Source organism: Eutrigla gurnardus (genome assembly GCF_963514095.1).
Source record: "Eutrigla gurnardus genome assembly, chromosome: 8".
NCBI classification, from domain to species: domain Eukaryota; kingdom Metazoa; phylum Chordata; class Actinopteri; order Perciformes; family Triglidae; genus Eutrigla; species Eutrigla gurnardus.
The window spans coordinates 5,473,433-5,491,793 of record NC_139922.1 but is presented as its reverse complement, the minus strand read 5'-3'; the positions used below and the strand labels follow the sequence as shown (position 1 = coordinate 5,491,793).

Below are 18,361 nucleotides of genomic sequence, written 5' to 3'. Positions count from 1 at the left end.
GAGGAAGACAGGAGTGTAGAGTGAGTGAGGAGGAGTTTAGAGGAGAGGAAGACAGGAGTTGAGAGTGAGTGAGGAGGAGAAGAAGGGAGGAAGAGGAGAGGAAGACATGAGTGGGGAGTGATGAGGAGAAAAGGGAGGGAGAGGAGAGGAAGACAGGAGTGGAGAGTGAGGAGGAGGAGTTTAGAGGAGAGGAAGAGAGGAGTTGAGAGTGAATGAGGAGGAGTTTAGAGGAGTAGAAGAGGAGGAAGACAGGAGTGGAGAGTGAGGAGGAGGAGTTTAGAGGCGAGGAAGACAGGAGTGGAGAGTGAGGAGGAGGAGTTTAGAGGAGAGGAAGAGGAGGAAGACAGGAGTGGAGAGTGAGGAGGAGGAGTTTAGAGGAGAGGAAGAGGAGGAAGACAGGAGTGGAGAGTGAAGGAGAGGAGAACAGAAGGAGAGAGAAAACATATTTAGCGAGTTAGGAGACAGTTGTAAGAGTATATTGTATACAACTATACACTGTGCTACAATTCTCAGTTACACTCTTGTAAATCCACAGATGTTCTCTGTGGTGGATTTGTATTGTTTTTTGTGCTTGTTGTTTGGCACTTCATTTCATTAAAAGTAGTTAAATATGCTTGTGTTTGTTTTATGATAAACGTTTAGTAACATGCATTCGACAATATGTAGTGTATCAGCACGGCCACGGGAACAGTACATCTATATCTATTATAGTATTATTTGTTGGTGTCAGAATTCACTAGCACCTCCTATAAACAATCAGACTCCCTCATTGCCCCCCCAATAATAATTTTCTGGTGCCGCCGCTGGATGTGTGAGAGGTCAACCACAGTGTGAAGGGTTGGAGGTCCTTTCTGTTTCATACCTTGATGACAGTGGTGTCGTGGCCTTGAGGCTGTTGGGGTTGCGGATCATCTTGTCCAGGGTGCTGACAATCTGGCCGAATTTGGGCCGGTTATTGCGGTCTTTCTGCCAGCAATCCAACATGAGCTGATGCAGTGCACTAGGACAATCCATAGGGGGCGGTAACCTGTAGTCCTGCTCTATGGCATTGATGACCTAGAAGAATGTATATGAAAACTAATGTTGAAACTCAGAACATGACACAAGACACACCATCAGATCCCAAATGAAAGGAGGTGAAACCAATGTTTGTTTGTTGCTTTCTGAGATAGACCACATGATAGATGGTGCCATATGATAACTTTAATATTTGTAATTAGAAATGTGCTGGTTTCTACTCTGTGTCGTGCAGAGGTAGTTCTGGGTCTGGGATTAATATTCTTATATGACTTATGTGAAAACAAGGGATATTTTCATAATGACGGAACTTTACTGGAATATAATTCATTTTATATTGTGTATATACTATATATAAGGCCGGCTGATCCACAGGGCTTTACTCACATCTTGATTGCTCATGTCCCAGTAAGGCCTTTCTCCATATGACATCACCTCCCACATGACTATGCCGTAGCTCCAGCAGTCACTGGAGGAGGTGAACTTCCTGAACTGAATGGCCTCTGGAGCCGTCCACCGGATGGGAATCTTTCCTCCCTGGAAAGTGTGATGGTTGAAAGACAAAGACATCCATCATTCCATTACTGATGCTTTTTTAGTGACCTACTGACCTACTTGCCAAGACACTAAGACACTTGAACAGCAGCTGTAGTCTATGAAGACTCACCAGAGCGCTGGTGTAGGTGGGGTCTGAAGTATCATCCTCAAGGAAGCGAGACAGACCGAAGTCAGACACTTTGGACACCAGGTTGCTGTTGACCAGGATGTTCCTCGCTGCAAGGTCTCGATGGACATAGTTCATGTCACAGAGGTACTTCATTCCTGCTGCTATGCCACGAAGCATTCCCACCAGCTGGATCACTGTGAACTGCCCATCATTTTGCTGCAAGAGAAAAAACATCCATTTGTGTTGGTCTTTTCTGATTAACAAAGAAATGCCTGAACAATGTGTGCTTGATAATGGGACTGTATATTTTAATTTCTATAAATCCACTGCAAATCAACTACATATACTTGCTGACTTGGGATCAGATCTCCTAAAATCCTTTCCTGTCTAATCAACTCAAGGATAGATAATTCCGTCAAAAATGACCATGTAATTTTCTGTGATTATTTAGAAGATGAGCAGAATCCAGCCAAATAGTTCACTCAAGTGTCTCTTTACCCTGAGAAAGGAGTCGAGGGATCCGTTCTCCATGAACTCTGTGATGATCATCACAGGGCTGCTCTTGGTTACCACCCCCTCCAGATGGATAATGTTGGGGTGGTCGAACTGGCCCATGATGGACGCCTCACTCAGAAAGTCCCGCCTCTGGCGTTCGGTGTAGCCCGCCTTCAGCGCCTTAATAGCCACCAGGATCTCCCTCTTCCCAGGTTGCCGGAGGTTTCCACTGCACACCTCCCCAAACTCACCTGACAGGAGGATGAGAGCAGTCAGTGGATGGCATTTCAAACAAATCATGACTAATAGTTGATAAAGTGTTGTTATCTTGTTAGACAGTAATATGACATGTTGCATTGATATGGCAAGGCATGCCCTGATGTGCCCTCAGTGAGTACCTTCAGAGTCCTATTAAAGGGTTCTTAGTACCCTGAAATATCCTCTTGTGAAAACAGTATCTGGTGTGACCACCATTTGCCTCACACAGTGCAACACATTTACTTCGCATGGAGTTGATCAGGTTGTTGATTGTGGTGATTGTATACGCCGATCCAGAGAATCCCAAACATGCTCAATGGGTGACATGTCCAGTGAGTATGCAGACCATGTAAGAACTGTGTGCCCAGACCAGAACCCCACCTCCACCATGGACCTCTGTATTCAACATTGACATCCACAAACCGCTCACCCACATGATGTCACGCTGTACGCCATCTGCCCGGTACAGTGAAAACCAGGATTCATCCCTGAAGAGATCACTTCTTTTTATTTATTTTATAGATTTTTTTATTTTATTTGCTTGTTTTAATGTGTTTTCTCCAATGCTTTGAATGTTTTATGTAAAGCACTTAGCCCCGTTGTTGAAAGGTGCTATGAAAAAAAAAAAAAGTATATATATATATATATATATATATATATATATATATATATATACACCTTGCCTCCAAAGTGCCAGACGCAATTGAAGGTGAGCATTTCCCACTGAAGGTGGTTACGATGAGGAACTGCAGTCAGGTCGAGATGTGGACCACAAGCATGCAGATGCATTTCTCTGAGACGGATTCTGACAGCTAGTCCAGAAACTGGTCTCAGATGATCTTGCAGGAGAAGATGCCAGATGTGGAGGTCCCGAGCTAGCGTGGTTATACATGGTCTGTGGTTGTGAGGCCGGTTGGATGTTGTTGGAAACGACTTTGGAGACGGCTTATGGTAGAAAAATGAAGATCAAATTCACAGGCAACGGCTCTGGTGGACATTCCTGCATTCAGCGAGCTGATTCCTTGTTCCATCAAAACAGATGGCATTGTGTGTGATATAACTGCACATTTTAGAGTGGCATTTTATTGGGACCAGCCTTAGGCACATGATGATATGCCACACCTGTCAGGTGTATGGATTATCTCAGCAAAGGAGAAGTGCTCACTAACACAAATTTAAACAAATGTGTGAACAAAATTTGAGAGAAATCGGCCTTTTGTGTACATAGAAAAAGTCTGAGATATTTGATTTCAAAACTGGAGCAAAAACAAAAGTGTTGCATTTATATTTTTGTTCAGTGTAATTTCCCTTGTCATGCACTTTACTTTACCTGCACCAATAACTTGTTCAATCTTGACACAGGAAAAGTCAATCTCCATGGCAAACTCTCTGACTGCTTCATTGGGGTCTTCATATGTGAAGGGGTCGATATAGATCTTCATTCCTGGTGACACTTCAACAGAGAGATAGAGGAGACAGCAAGAGCTACACACACACAAAACTGAAACATAAAAATACTCTCCTAAACCAGAAACCTGCCACATGGAAGAGCAGAGTCTTTCTGCTCACAACGTACCGCAGCAGTAAAGAAGTGATACTTACTGTGGCCGCTGGTGTAATGTTGGAGTTTGTCGGTGTATTCTGACTCTGTTCTGTCAGAACTTCTCCTGCTGGGGACAAAATCACAGAGGCTTGCATGTCAACAAATCCGTCCTCAAGACCTGTGCAACTCCTCGCCCTGATGAAAACCATGTGATGAAGATGAAGATCTGGAAACAGCTTAGTGTTTTGGTTATCAGTGCTGTGGTTTTAAACTTAAGCTTCATTTAAATTGTTACATTCAATCACACACAGCACAGCCTAGTGAAAGTTGACCTTACTAAGAATTCAGTGGAAAGCGTCTGGGGAGTAACTTTGGGTTCAATGTGACAAGGTACTTCATTAGTGGGTCACATGATCAATCACCATTGTTTTAACTCACTCTTTGATAGATAGGAACTTAAAAGACAATTACATAGATGAACATGTTACGGACTGCCACTTTAAATGGAAACACATATGTTCTTATTGTGTTGTTTCACGGCCTGTAACATTCCTGGCTCACCTGCGGCAGACAATTATGAAGACAGTGATGGCAATGATGAAGACTACCCCTGCAGCAGCAGAACCGATGATGAGGGGGAGTTTCTCCTGGATACTGGAGTTATATTCCTCTACACGTAAATGACAGAAAACACAGACGTGTGTTACATGGCTGCATTAGTAAATCTGATAGTAGTTCATAGTTGGTCAGTAAATCTGATTTGTACCTTCAGTCATGGTTTGGAAGTACATTTTGCCACTAAAACGTCCAAATCCAGCAACAGTCCGAGCCCGAACCTGAAAGACGTAGATAGTTCCAGGCTTCAAGCCACGTACGACTGCAGTGTTGGTTTGACTCCTCGTAAGAGATGAGTTCCACTCTGCCTGGTTCTGAAATCACAAGCATCGGATGTTGCAAAACAATCAGTCATCGAAGCAGTAAAATTGTCACTGTCAAATCAGGAGTGTGTCATAGTCTTGGGTTTTCTTTAGTTGATTTACTGTTTTATTTTGAAGTTCCCCTTCATGTCCTTTGTTTGCATCCTGTCTTTGTGTTTTTCCCTCCTTTTTTCTGTCCATCACCTGAACTTTTACTCATATCAGTCTTAGTTGGTTCCCTTTGTTTCCAGCCTGCCCTCATGTCTGCCCACCTGTGTCTTCTTGTCTCATTAGTTTCTTGTGTATTTTGTGTGTTTCCCTGTGTCAGTGCCAGTTCGTCTACCTTATGTTGTGTTCACACCAAACACAAAGCAAATATTTCACATTGCACGATTGCATAAAAAGTCGAAAAGACACACATTTGCACTTGGTTGCGCGGATGAGGTGGATATTAAAGGAGAAATCCGGTCATTTTTTACCCCATTTTCATTGTAACAAGCAACACAGGTTGGGTCCGTACGAGACACCACGGCGCTCGTTTAGCTCAAATAGTGTTGCAAAACAACATAAATATGTGTGTTTTTGCATGGAGTTACTCACCTCAAATCACCCCGTAGACATTAGCAGTAGATAGCCGAGCGCCTGTCGTCCCTCCCAGTCACGCAGAAACGAAAACGTTTTCCTCGTAGTTTTGATTTTGTATCCATAAAGAAACGACCGAGCTGTGCAGTCGTCATGTCCGTAATAAATCCATGAAGCTGTTATGTCCATATGTATAAACATAGCAACGATAGCTTCAGCTAGTAACGTGCCGGGCGCTCGTCCATCCCAGTCACTACAGAAACGAAAACGTTTTCCTCGTAGATTTGATTTTGTATCCATAAAGAAATGTTCGAGCAGTGCAGTCCTCATGTCTGTAATAAATCCATGAAGCAGTTATGTCCATATGTATGACTATGTTACAACATAGCAACGACTGCTTACAGCTAAACAGTAGCCGAGAGCCAAAACAATGCAAGTCTCGCGCAAGTTCCCGTCTGCCGTCCTCACTCTGGAGCTGTTTTCAAGCCAATACAGTGACAAACTTCTTTCCATCGAGCAGTGCCGTCATGTCCATATGACAGTGTAACTAGCGCTAGCCTACATAGTAAGATTGCTTAGCCTGTGTGACAGTTGAACCTGCTACAGCCACAAAAAATCTTGCGCAGTCTCAGTAGGCTAGTTGTGTTGACAGCACGAGTGGGAGTTGCGTGTCGCGTGTGCAGACTGCAGTCTCTCATCAACAGAGTGAGATCAAAGTGACCCTCGCGCGACTGTCCAAGATTTTTCACTGTACTGGCTTGAAAACAGCTCCAGAGTGAGGACGGCAGACGGGAACTTGCGCACGACTTGCATTGTTTTGGCTCCCGGCTACTGTTTAGCTGTAAGCAGTCGTTGCTATGTTGTAACATAGTCGCACATATGGACATAACGGCTTCATGGATTTATTACGGACATGACGACTGCACTGCTCGGTCGTTTCTTTATGGATACAAAATCTACGAGGAAAACGTTTTCGTTTCTGCGGTGACTGGGACGGACGAGCGCCCGGAACGTTACTAGCTGAAGCTATCGTTGCTATGTTGTAACATAGTCATACATATGGACATAACAGCTTCATGGATTTATTACGGACATGACGACTGCACACCTCGGTCGTTTCTTTATGGATACAAAATCAAAACTACGTGGAAAACATTTCGTTTCTGCGGTGACTGGGACGGACGAGCGCCCGGCACGTTACTAGCTGAAGCTATCGTTGCTATGTTGTAACATAGTCATACATATGGACATAACAGCTTCATGGATTTATTACGGACATGATGACTGCACCCCTCGGTCGTTTCTTTATGGATACAAAATCAAAACTACGAGGAAAACGTTTTCGTTTCTGCGTGACTTGGAGGGACGACAGGCGCTCAGCTATCTACTGCTAATGTCTACGGGGTGATTTGAGGTGAGTAACTTCATGCTAAAACACACATATTTATGTCGTTTTGCCACACTATTTGAGCTAAACGAGCACCGTGGTGTCTCGTACGGACCCAACCTGTGTTGCATAGGTCTTGGAATTGTTTTCTGAGGCCCAGGAAAGCAGATAAAACGTGCCCCAATGGGTTAGCATTGGAGCGAGTCTGGAAGGTTGCCAGGCAGGTACAGATCTCGGGCTAGGCAACGTCAATTTTTGTCGGGTTTTTTGCTTCGAATAAGTCGGGATGACCCTGGGGACAATGAAAATGGGGTCAAAAATGACCCGATTTCTCCTTTAACGCCATTGTCATTATTCCCGTAAAATTGCTGTGTTGCAAAAGCCTAACCTCCTTTTGTCACTGACGTCCTGACATTGCTGAATCTCAAACGGAGGAAACAAAGTATCTTCTATGCCTTACGATAGTACCTCATATTAGCACAGACAGCAGACCATACTGTGTGTCAAAATGTATGAATATAAACCAGAGACTGTCTATGGTCCAAACATCTCTACCGTATCTATGTCTAGACGATATTATTTGGAGTGTTGCTGGAGCAGCTACAATGTTAGCCTAGCCGGGCACCCATCAATCCATACTCCATTCAGGAAACAAGCATTTTAAAAGTTGTCTTTAAAAGCTGCCGTTTGGTTTAAACAGGCAGTTGCTGATGTCTATGTTCCTGCAGTTGTTCCTTGTGTTCCTACCTGAGTTACATACTAGTTTGCTGCTAGTTCAGTCTTTTTGTTGTTTTTATCCTTTGTACTTTGTTGTGTACTTCACCTGTCTGCTTTGATTTCTGCATTTGGGCCCACCTTTGTTGTAACTGATACCATTGACAAAACCAGTCATTGTGGAAAGGAAGCCTTTCTCTCTTCAACAAGTGATCGACTCTTCATCATTTGCATTGATGTACCTTCTCATAGTACTGCAGTTCATAGTCCAGGATCACTCCGTTGGGCTGATCAGGCTGGGACCAGGATAGGGTAATGCTGTTGGGGGTTCTGCTGACCTGGTGGATGATGGACACTGCTGATGGTGCTGAGGGGAAACAAGGGGAAGCAAAGTTAGAGGCTGTGGAGAAAGTACTGACATGCTATGGATTGAAATGTTTGGCCAACTCATGATGACTTGAAGTGATGCAAAACGTTAGCCTCACCAGCTTGGTTGGTGGTGATATTGACTGACGTGTACTGTGGTGAATAAGGACTCTGCTCAGACACTCCATTGACAGCTTGGATTTCAAAGGTGTACTGGGTGTGAGCCAGAAGGTCACTGATGTGGACGCGGCTGTCGGTCAGTCCCAGCTGACGTGGAACAAACTGGACGTTGTCGCCACATCGGGTGCAGCCCCCCCGCCCACTGCCACAGCTCTTACAAATGATGTTGTAGACCCCGTCCTCCCGGCCACCGCCCTCCTGTGGGGGGTTCCACTCCAGCCGCAGAGACGTCTCGTTCACTATGGAGATGACGTTTAGTGGAGCTGATGGAACAGCTGAGAAAAGGAAAGAAGGCAATTAGAACCCAACTCTGATCATAGATAGTTCAAGAAATGTGAAATAAGCGGCACCAGCAACCTTCGTTAAATGTACTCCGGGGGCCAGAGTGGGCAACACTGAATCACAACTAAAACTGCTGGCTAAGGATAAATGTAAATATAGTAAGATTGTTATTCATGTTGGCGGTAATGATACTGATCGCCAATCAGACGTCACCAAAAGTTGAAAAAGTAGTTTTCTCTGGTCCCCTGACAAACTTTAGTGATGAAATGTATAGCCGCATGTCATCTTTCCACCGCTGGCTGTCGAGGTGGTGTCCAGATAACAACGTGGGATTCGTTGATAACTGGCAGCCTTTCTGGGGAAAACCTGGTCTGATCAGGAGAGATGGCATCCACCCCACTTTGGATGGAGATGGAGGGATTTTGGGTTTGGAGGGCAAACTACAGACCTATATCAAATCTTCAATCTCTAAGATCCTGAGAAAGTAGTCGCCAATCAGCTGTGTGACTTTCTAAATAACAACAGTCTACTTGGGGACTTCCGGTCAGGATTTAGAGTACATCATAGTACAGAGACAGCTCTGGTGAAAATGACAAATGACCTTCTTATAGCATCCGGGACTAGGACAAGGACTAGTTTCTGTATTTGTCCTGCTAGATTTCAGTGCTGCGTTCGATACCATTACCCATGATAACCGCATCAAGCTGGTTTAAGTCCTATTTATCAAATCAATCTCAGTTTGTGCTTGTTAAAAAGAAATCCTCCAGGCACACTGAAATTAGATATGGTGTTCCTCAAGGTTCTGTGCTCAGACCATTTTTTTTCAACTTATATATGCTTCCTTTAGGCAATATCATTAGAAGACACTCTATAAACTTCCATTGTTATGCAGATGATACTCAATTATATCTATTGATCAAGCCTGAAGAAACCAATCAGCTAGTTAAACTCCAGGCATGTGTTGATGACATAAAAACCTGGATGACGTGGAATTTCCTCAAATTGAACTCATATAAGACTGTTAGTTATTGTACTTGGCCCTAAACTCTCCTGAAAATCATTGTTCTTGATATAGCTACTATTGATGGAATTGATGGGATTGCCATTGCCTCAAATACTACTGTAAGAAACCTTGGAATTATCTTTGATCAGGACCTGTCCTTTGACTCACATATTAAACAAACTACAAGGACAGCCTACTTTCACCTGCGTAACATTACTAAAATCAGACCCATGCTGTCTCAAAAAAATGCAGAAAAACGAGTCTATGCTTTTATTACCTCAAGGCTGGATTTTTACAATTCCTTATTATCAGGCTGTTCCAATAAATCCCTTAAATCTCTCCAGCTGGTCCAGAATGCTGCAGCGCCTGTTCTGACTAAAACTAGCAAAAGGGATCACATTTCTCCTGTATTAGCTTCTAGTCAAATCAAAAACAAAGATCCCACTAGAAAGATAAGACATCAAATAATGCAGCTTGGTCAAAGCTCCAAAGCTTTCAACTATGCCATGAAGTGGATCTGCATTAAAAAAAATTGTTGGATGGTGGAGTTGTTGTTCTGTTTGGCCTTCCCCTTTTCAGTTGCAGCCATTTTCTATCCATTCATGTGTGATCTGCATGACATTATGCCTACACGGCAGCATTAATTTCTGTGCCTATTGCCTTACAGTGTGTAGCGGGATCTATTAGCTTAAATGGGATATAATATTTCATTAGCACTTCATATCTACACAGGGAGCAGGTCCTCTTCATGGAGTCCGCCAAAGTTCACTGCCATGTTTCTACAACACCGAACGAACGAACCAAACAGAGAGATGGGTCTTTCATGTTTCTACGATAGCTGAAGGCCACCGTAGTTCTCAGACACACTTGTGAAGCTGTGGTAACGTGAGCTGCCAAATGGTAGCATCTAACTCCTGTTGGTCCTGGCCCATGTTTTTGTAGTGTTTGTGCACTTCAGAGATGACCAGGTGTTCATGTGGAATGATATGAGCTGCTGTTTTCAGCAGGTATGATATACTGTCATACATACTTGTACAGGGCATCTGTGGTGGGTCGGAGTCACTGCGATAGTAGCCGTTACGGCAGACACAGTTAGTTGCTCCCTCGCTGGTGGTCCGGCTGTTAATGGGGCACGGCAGACACTTGTTGTCTCCCTGTGCAGCCTTGAAGAAGCCTGATGCACAAGCTGTGTGGGAGAAATACAGCAGCGTGCACACGGAAGAGAGGAAGGACAGAAAAAAAGAAGTGAGACCAGCAAGCTTAGGAACAAAATGCATGGTATACCTTTCAAAACAAAAAGGCTATTGGCTGCTTTACAACCATCAGTATTGGTAGCCGATCCAGAAATACTATATCATAGAGATTATTCATTTCTACATTTCCCCCGCAGACCATATGATAGGCCAGGCATCTGCATCTCATAAAGGTCAGCTCATTGAAGTGACATGTACTGGGACTCCTTCAGATGCTGTCACACAGGGTTATAAAACTTGTCCCAACATGTGGAGCTGAGGACACTGTCTGGGACTACAAAAGACCAGACAGAAAGAACAGGACAAAGCAAGAAGGTTGCAGTATTTTATCAGTGTTTTCCCTTTTTTGTCAGTGAGTGTTTGACGGTAGATGCTTACTGTTCAACACTGTGACTTTAATGTGATAATAAATATGGTTCAAAAAACTCCTCCACAGAATTAAAAAGAGACCAAAGCAGACTTTATTGAAATTATATTTGCACACATTTGAGTGTGCGGATGCTTTGTTTGCTTCTGGTTTGCTGGTCTATGAACCAATTTGAAGTAGACGTCACATTTACATCAGTGCAGTTGTGTGCTCATTGTGGTGGCAGAAAAACAGTCAAAAGAGACGATATGTTGTGGAATCAAAATGTCTTGTTGGGCTGTGGAATGTCAGAACAGGATCGTAACAAAAGATGATCTTGCTTTTTATAGAATATCGTCCCATTGAAGCAAAATGCAGACATATACTCTATGGTTGCGTGGTATTAAACGTGTGAATGTGTGAATGAATGGGTGAATGTCAGTCATTCCTGTAAAGCGCTTTGGACAAAAGCGCTATATAAATGAGGCCATTTACCATTTACCAGTTTAAAAGTCTGCACTTTGATTTTTGAAAAGTCACCAGACCAGGACAATCATTCCTAATCATATTCAGCCTGTAACTTTCTAACTCCATGAAACTGACTAGTGTAAGAATTACATTTTTGTCTCTGAACCACTCAGAATGGTGAGACCTTATCAACAATGTCAGCCACCAATAAGCTGAAATTAAAATCCACTATGCTTCCATTAAACAACAACACTAAAGGGTGATGGAGACAGTGAAGGGTGAAGCTTCCAGCAGTGAACAGATCTTCTCAGGCTACCTCTCACGCTGACATTCATATGTAGAATCTGGAAACTGGACTGGATTTTGGTATCCGTGTGTATTGACCAATCGTGTTTGGGCAGGCTATGGTTGAACGCAGGCAAAAGTCAGATTGTTTTATTGGTTTAAATTGGATGCCTTAAATATGACTTCTGTATTGCATAATTACTCTGCCATAATCCGAAGAACATATCTTATAATACTGAGAACACTATCTTGTAATGATGAGATCCTGAGAAGATGCTACGATTGTTATCGATAAACGCTATAAAGAAGAAGACTTCCATATCTCATAATTACAATCTCAAGATCTCATTATAAAGGTCTCTTTGTCTTCTCTTTTTTTGTGTGAATGCAATACACTTCTGCAAATTAGTATTAGGTCACAGTGAGGACAAACAGCGCAGACAAAATCTGTGGCTGTGCAGCTGCTCCGTACGTTACAGTGCATGTTGTAACTTCTTTCAGCTCGCATTCCAAGTCCATCCATCCATCCATCCATCCATCCATCCATCCATCCATCGTCTACCGCTTATTCTGTATTCAGGGTCACGGGGGCTGGAGCCGATCCCAGCTGACATTGGGCGAAGGCAGGGTTCACCCTGGACAGGTAACCAGTCTATCACAGGGTTGACATGTAGAGACAGACAGGTAACCAGTCTATCACAGGGCTGACATGTAGAGACAGACAGGTAACCAGTCTATCACAGGGCTGACATGTAGAGACAGACAGGTAACCAGTCTATCACAGGGCTGACACGTAGAGACAGACAGGTAACCAGTCTATCACAGGGCTGACACGTAGAGACAGACAGGTCCCCATCCTGGATGTCTTTGGACTGTGGGAGGAAGCCAGAGAACCCGGAGATAACCCACGCTTACACGGGTAGAACATGCAATCTCCACACAGAAGGAACCCAAGCCTAAACCAGGAATTGAACCCGGGACCCTCTCGCTGTGAGGCAACTGTGCTACCCACTACACCACCATGCAGTCGCGATCCAAGTCATAGACTGTATATAAGAAGTAGAGGTAGTCATGGTGATGTTACCCGTTGGCTTGTGGACTACGGATTTAAAGCCTCGAGTTCGAATTTTGGCCATCACCATCTTGGAATTTTTGCAGCTAGTGAAGGAAGTGACCATATTTGGAATGTGGAGAAGCGACTGGTGGATCTGATGAACACAATCAGCAGAGCGGCACCCCGAGCAGCACCCTTACTGGATCTAGATCCATTTGGATTCTGGTGTGAAGCTGCTAACATAATGTATTAAATACATCTTAGTAGCTAACTGCATTGGTAGCGTGATAGCAATCAGGCAATCAGCAGGTAGCCCCACCCCTAAATCATCCCCTGCTTTCTGGTCTGTTTGACCTTAATGTACTAAATGAACATCATGCTGGATTGAAGAAGACTTGAAACTAGAGATTGAGACCATAAACTCATGTTTACAATGTTTACTGAAATAATAATTCTAGGCAGAGGTGGGTAGTAGTTACTTGAGTAACTTTTTGGAAAAATTGTACTTCTATGAGTAGTTTCAAAGCAGCATACTTTTTACTTTTACTTAAGTAAATTTGTGAAGAAGGAGCGGTACTTTTACTCCGTTACATTGGGCTGATTCTGCTCGCTACTTCTTTTTTTTTTATCGATCCGTCTGCTGCATGGTCTGTTTTGTTTATGTGGGGACCAGAGCAATGATTTAAGGTCGGGACTTCCCAGAGGCTCTGTGACTATCACATGACTGCATCTCACCAATCAAATGTAGCCACTAGCGACTCTAACTCCGTTTCACCAATCAGGCAGAGCCTAAGCCATCACATGACCGCACACACATTCCCCGCGGCAAACAGGCGGAAAAGAGCGCAGAAACAAAACGATGGAGACGGCATGCAATTCCAAAGAAGCCGAAGAGGAGGAGGCACAACACCCCTGGCCCCACATAAAAGAAATGTTCACACTCCAGGCAAAAAAAAAAAAACAGCTGCATTATGCGTTGCCATTTGTGTCTCCCGAAACAAGTGGAGTTATTTATTTATTATTGTTTATTATAAACTGTTTCAGTTGTCTAAGGGAATTCTCCGTGCATTATTTGACATTATTTGACCTGATTTATAAAGGAGGTTACTCGGCAGTTACTCTGTACTTGAGTAGTTTTTTCACCCATTACTTTTTACTCTTACTCAAGTAACACAGGGTGACAATACTTTTTACTTTTACTTGAGTCATATTATTCTAAAGTAACAGTACTCTTACTTGAGTACAATTTTTGGCTACTCTACCCACCTCTGATTCTAGGTTATTCTCTCATAGACTTCCAATCAGAGAGGAGTTGCCCCCTGATGGCCAGTAGAGTGACTGCAGGTGTAAGGTACTTCACCATTGCCTTCACTTTTCAGAACAGGAGGTTGCCGCCTGTTCCGTTCCAAGCATATGAGAGCATTTAACCTTTTTGACCCCAATGGGCAGTGCAAAATAATGCTTTGCTGCCAAACATTGTCCAGGGAAATGTGTATAAAATGATAAAGAATACCAATGCAACTTGTCTTGTGTTTATGTAACAACCTTAAAGCTAATTTATGGGAAATTAAAGTTAATAATGTTCGTCTTACCTCAACAAATTTGTTAATAAACATAATTCATGAATTATTGTTTAATAGTTAATCTGCTCTTCAGAAAAAGGTGGTGATATGTGTAAATAATCATTAAAACCACAGTTAGTTTTGTCTTTTTGGGGAATTATATCTATAATAATACTACAAATTATTTTCTAAGAAGTTTGTGCTGTCTGAATGTATAGTAATAACTATTTTACCCTATAAAGTGGACTCAAAGTATCCCACAATGCATCTTGAAAAGTAGTGTTAGTGTTAGTTGTAACTAATGACTAACCGAGCAATACATATACCATTATGCATTGCTCTGAAGGATAAATGACTGACGGACGAGAGAAGAGAGAGCAGAGTGATTAAGAGGAATCTTTGAAAATAATCTATTTAATGTGAGGAGATCATCATAACACAGATGGTCATAAAAAACATGAAATGTATTCATAAGTTTGGGAAAATATGCTTATTGTCTCCACATTGACAAGGGCAGCAAACCACTTCTTTTGTTCTAACCTTTTACAATAAAAGCCTTAGATACATGCATTACATTAAATTCCTGATAAGAGGCCACAAAAGGTCACAAAATAGCTTAAATAACTCCTTTATATAGTCCTCAACATGGTCCTCTATATAGTCCTGTATATAGTCCTGTATATAGTCCTCTATATACTCCTTTATATAGTCCTCAACATGGTTCTCTATATAGTCTTCTATATAGTCCTGTATATAGTCCTGTATATAGTCCTCTATATACTCCTTTATATAGTCCTCAACATGGTTCTCTATATAGTCTTCTATATAGTCCTCTACATAGTCCTCCATATAGTCCTGTATATAGTCCTCTATATACTCTTTTATATAGTCCTCAACATGGTCCTCTATATAGTCCTTTATACAGTCCTCTACATAGTCCTCTACATCCTCTTTTATATAGTCCTCAACATGGTTCTCTATATAGTCCTCTTCATAGTCCTCTATATAGTCCTCTATATACTCCTTTATATAGTCCTCAACATGGTTCTCTATATAGTCCTCTATATTGTCCTCTACATAGTCCTCTATATAGTCCTCTATATAGTCCTCAACATGGTTCTCTATATAGTCCTCTATATTGTCCTCTACATAGTCCTCTATATAGTCCTCAACATGGTTCCCTATATAGTCCTCTATATTGTCCTTTACACAGTCCTCTATATACTCCTTTATATAGTCCTCAACATGGTTCTCTATATAGTCCCTATACAGTCCTTTACATAGTCCTCTATATAGTCCTCTACTCCTTAGTTCTCAACATGGTTCTCTATCATCTATACAGTCCTCTATATAGTCCTCAACATGGTCCTCTCTATAGTCCTCTATGTAGTCCTCTATATAGTCCTCTATATAGTCCTCTGCATTAGTGGTCCCCAACCTTTTTTAAGGATCGATATCATGTCAGGCAACATTTTCGCGGACCGGTGTGAGGCAAACATATGACGGAAATGATTAATTATATAATAAACCTTCATAAAGAAAACGGGATTTGGATGTGGAACTAAATTTATTGCGAAAAACATGTTGTAAAGAAGTTAATACTCATGATTTATTTTAAGAGCTAGGAAACTTTGTAGGATACTACAAGAAGCGTGTGTGTGTGTACAAACAACGGCGCCGCGACTCACCATCCAAACACTGCGCTAAAGTGAGAGAAACAGTTCTACTATCTCAAATCCCACAAAATAAAGTGCATAAAAAATACAACTCGACATGATGCAGAATTAGTGTGAGCTGTGAGCTTGTTATGAGACGGGTCATCCTCTTTCTCTTCAGTAAGCCCTTTCCCTGTTTACTCATTTTAGCTAGCTTTTGGGCTCAATTTTACTGTGTCATGTGACCAAGAGCCGCTGAGCAAATGAGCGCGAGCAGATGACATGACAGAAGAGAATCATCATTCATGTTCAAAAATAAAAGCTTTCAGGCACTGATAGTGAATAAAGCGGCCGGAGACAGACCGGTACCGGTGGTTGGGGACCACTGCTCTACATATTCCTATGCATAGTCCTTTATATTGTCTTCTACACAGTCCTCTACATAGTCCTCTATATAATCCTCTACATAGTCCTCAATGAAGTCCTCTATATATACCTCTACATAGTCCTGTATACTCCGCATAGTCCTCTATATAATCCTCTATATAGTCCTCTATACAGTCCAGTATTTTATTCTCAAGATATGCCTCTATGAAATTATCTTCATAGATCTCTAGAAAGCCTTTATATAGTCCTTGCTATAGTCTTCCATAGTCTTCTATATAGTCCTCTACATAGTCTTATCTATTGTCCTCTATATAGTCCTCTATATAGTCCTCTATGTAGTCCTCTCCATAGTCCTCTACAAAGTCCTCTATATAGTCATAGACCTCCTGGATAGTGGGTAGGGCGGAAGGAACTATCAATACTATATTATAGAGCGATAACATAGGCTAAAAATAACACAGTTTAAGTATTTTCACTATGGGTACAAACAGGGGCGGATCTAGGATTATGGGAGATCCGAGGCTTAGCCCAGAGGGACGAAAGATGTATGCGCAAAGTTCTGGCATATATTCTGCGTATGCTAACTGTTATTACAACCGACGGTAATGAAAACCATCTAACAAAAACTCTATTTTTAAATCTTTTTTTTAAAAGATTTTTTTCTGGCATAGATGCCTTTTATTAGCAGTGGACAGATAGGAAACACAGCAGAGAGAGGGGGTGTGACATGCAGCAAAAGACCACCAGCCTGGATTTGAACTGGGGTCGGTTGCGTATACGGGTATTCATGGCATGCGCTCTAACCACTCGGCCACCTGCACACTTGAAAGATACTACTTTGTCAGTCAATAACTTCTCACACACCGAGTATTAATGTTAACATTCACAGACCTAAAACATCTGTTCCGACGTTGGTCGTTAATTGTTGGTCGTTGCGCCACCGCTGAGAAAAACGTTCTTCTGTCCATCATGTAGCTACGTCCATCTGACATGTCGATTTGAACCCGCGGGCGGAATCAACACAGGAAAGAGAGAGAGGACACACTTCTTCTTGGCAGGACAGGCTATGAACGCAGGTTACTTTCCCGCTGCTGCTGCCTCTCTGTTGGACTCCGGTACTGCAGGAAGGCTACACCAGACTCAGGTGCGGTCAGGGGAGGGAGACTGACATAAACCGCGTTGAGCTCCCCCCCCCCCCCCCCCCCCCTACTGTAAACATTTGGGGCTTTGGCAAAAACATCCGGGGCAAGTAGCCGTCCCCTAACCCCGCCCCTGGGTACAAATACAAAGACACCACCTTAACCCTAATATGTCAGTTGGAATATTATAGGAGCATTATAGCCCGACTATAGAAGATGCATAGCTCAAGTATAATAATAAAATCATGACTGAGAGAATAACAATCAAAGAAATCAAATAAATAATGAATAAACAGCGATAAGTAGCAAGAGATTGATGACAGCAAACATGAGTACTGGCACATAGGGCCCTAGTTTCGTGGCGCAGCGCAGGGTGGCGGAGCCGGCGTAATGCAAGTTTCGACCTGCGCAGCCTTGCGCACGGTCAGTTTGGCAGTTTGGTGGATCGCCTGCGCCAAGATGGGTGTGGCGGCGCAGCAGGGGGAGGCGTCACAGATTCAGCTTGGCGTAGCGGACGTTTCGTGGCAAAAGGCCTCGCGGACACTTCGCCGAAAGCCCGCCAGCTCCAACCTGGTCTACTCTCGGCGCACGGCGCAAGGCGTAAATAAAGTCCATTCATTCAAGGCGAATTACAGCTGGCTGAGTGGAAGTTTGGCTGACCGGCGCGCAGTGCGCACACGTCACCGAGACCTCACAGGCAGGTTTCCACAGTTCCAGGCACATTTAAATGAAATAAATAATCACAACAAACACTATTCAATGCAACTAATTGAATCAACACGTGAATTTATATCTATATAG

The 18,361-nt window shown here is 42.8% G+C and overlaps 1 protein-coding gene across 1 annotated transcript in view; it reads right to left on the bottom strand.

The window, feature by feature from the left end:
- Positions 1–18,361, bottom strand: part of LOC311017870 (ephrin type-B receptor 2-like) — a 58,253-nt gene that overhangs the window by 4,185 nt on the left and 35,707 nt on the right. Inside the window, exons 4-14 of the mRNA XM_084016505.1 lie at positions 10,442–10,597; positions 8,066–8,401; positions 7,823–7,947; positions 4,747–4,909; positions 4,542–4,650; positions 4,040–4,107; positions 3,768–3,890; positions 2,183–2,430; positions 1,685–1,900; positions 1,405–1,554; positions 863–1,056 (exon numbers count right to left, since the gene is read on the bottom strand). Of these exons, the coding sequence (XP_083872631.1) occupies positions 863–1,056; positions 1,405–1,554; positions 1,685–1,900; positions 2,183–2,430; positions 3,768–3,890; positions 4,040–4,107; positions 4,542–4,650; positions 4,747–4,909; positions 7,823–7,947; positions 8,066–8,401; positions 10,442–10,597 (1,888 nt within the window). The remainder of the gene's footprint in view (positions 1–862; positions 1,057–1,404; positions 1,555–1,684; positions 1,901–2,182; positions 2,431–3,767; positions 3,891–4,039; positions 4,108–4,541; positions 4,651–4,746; positions 4,910–7,822; positions 7,948–8,065; positions 8,402–10,441; positions 10,598–18,361) is intronic.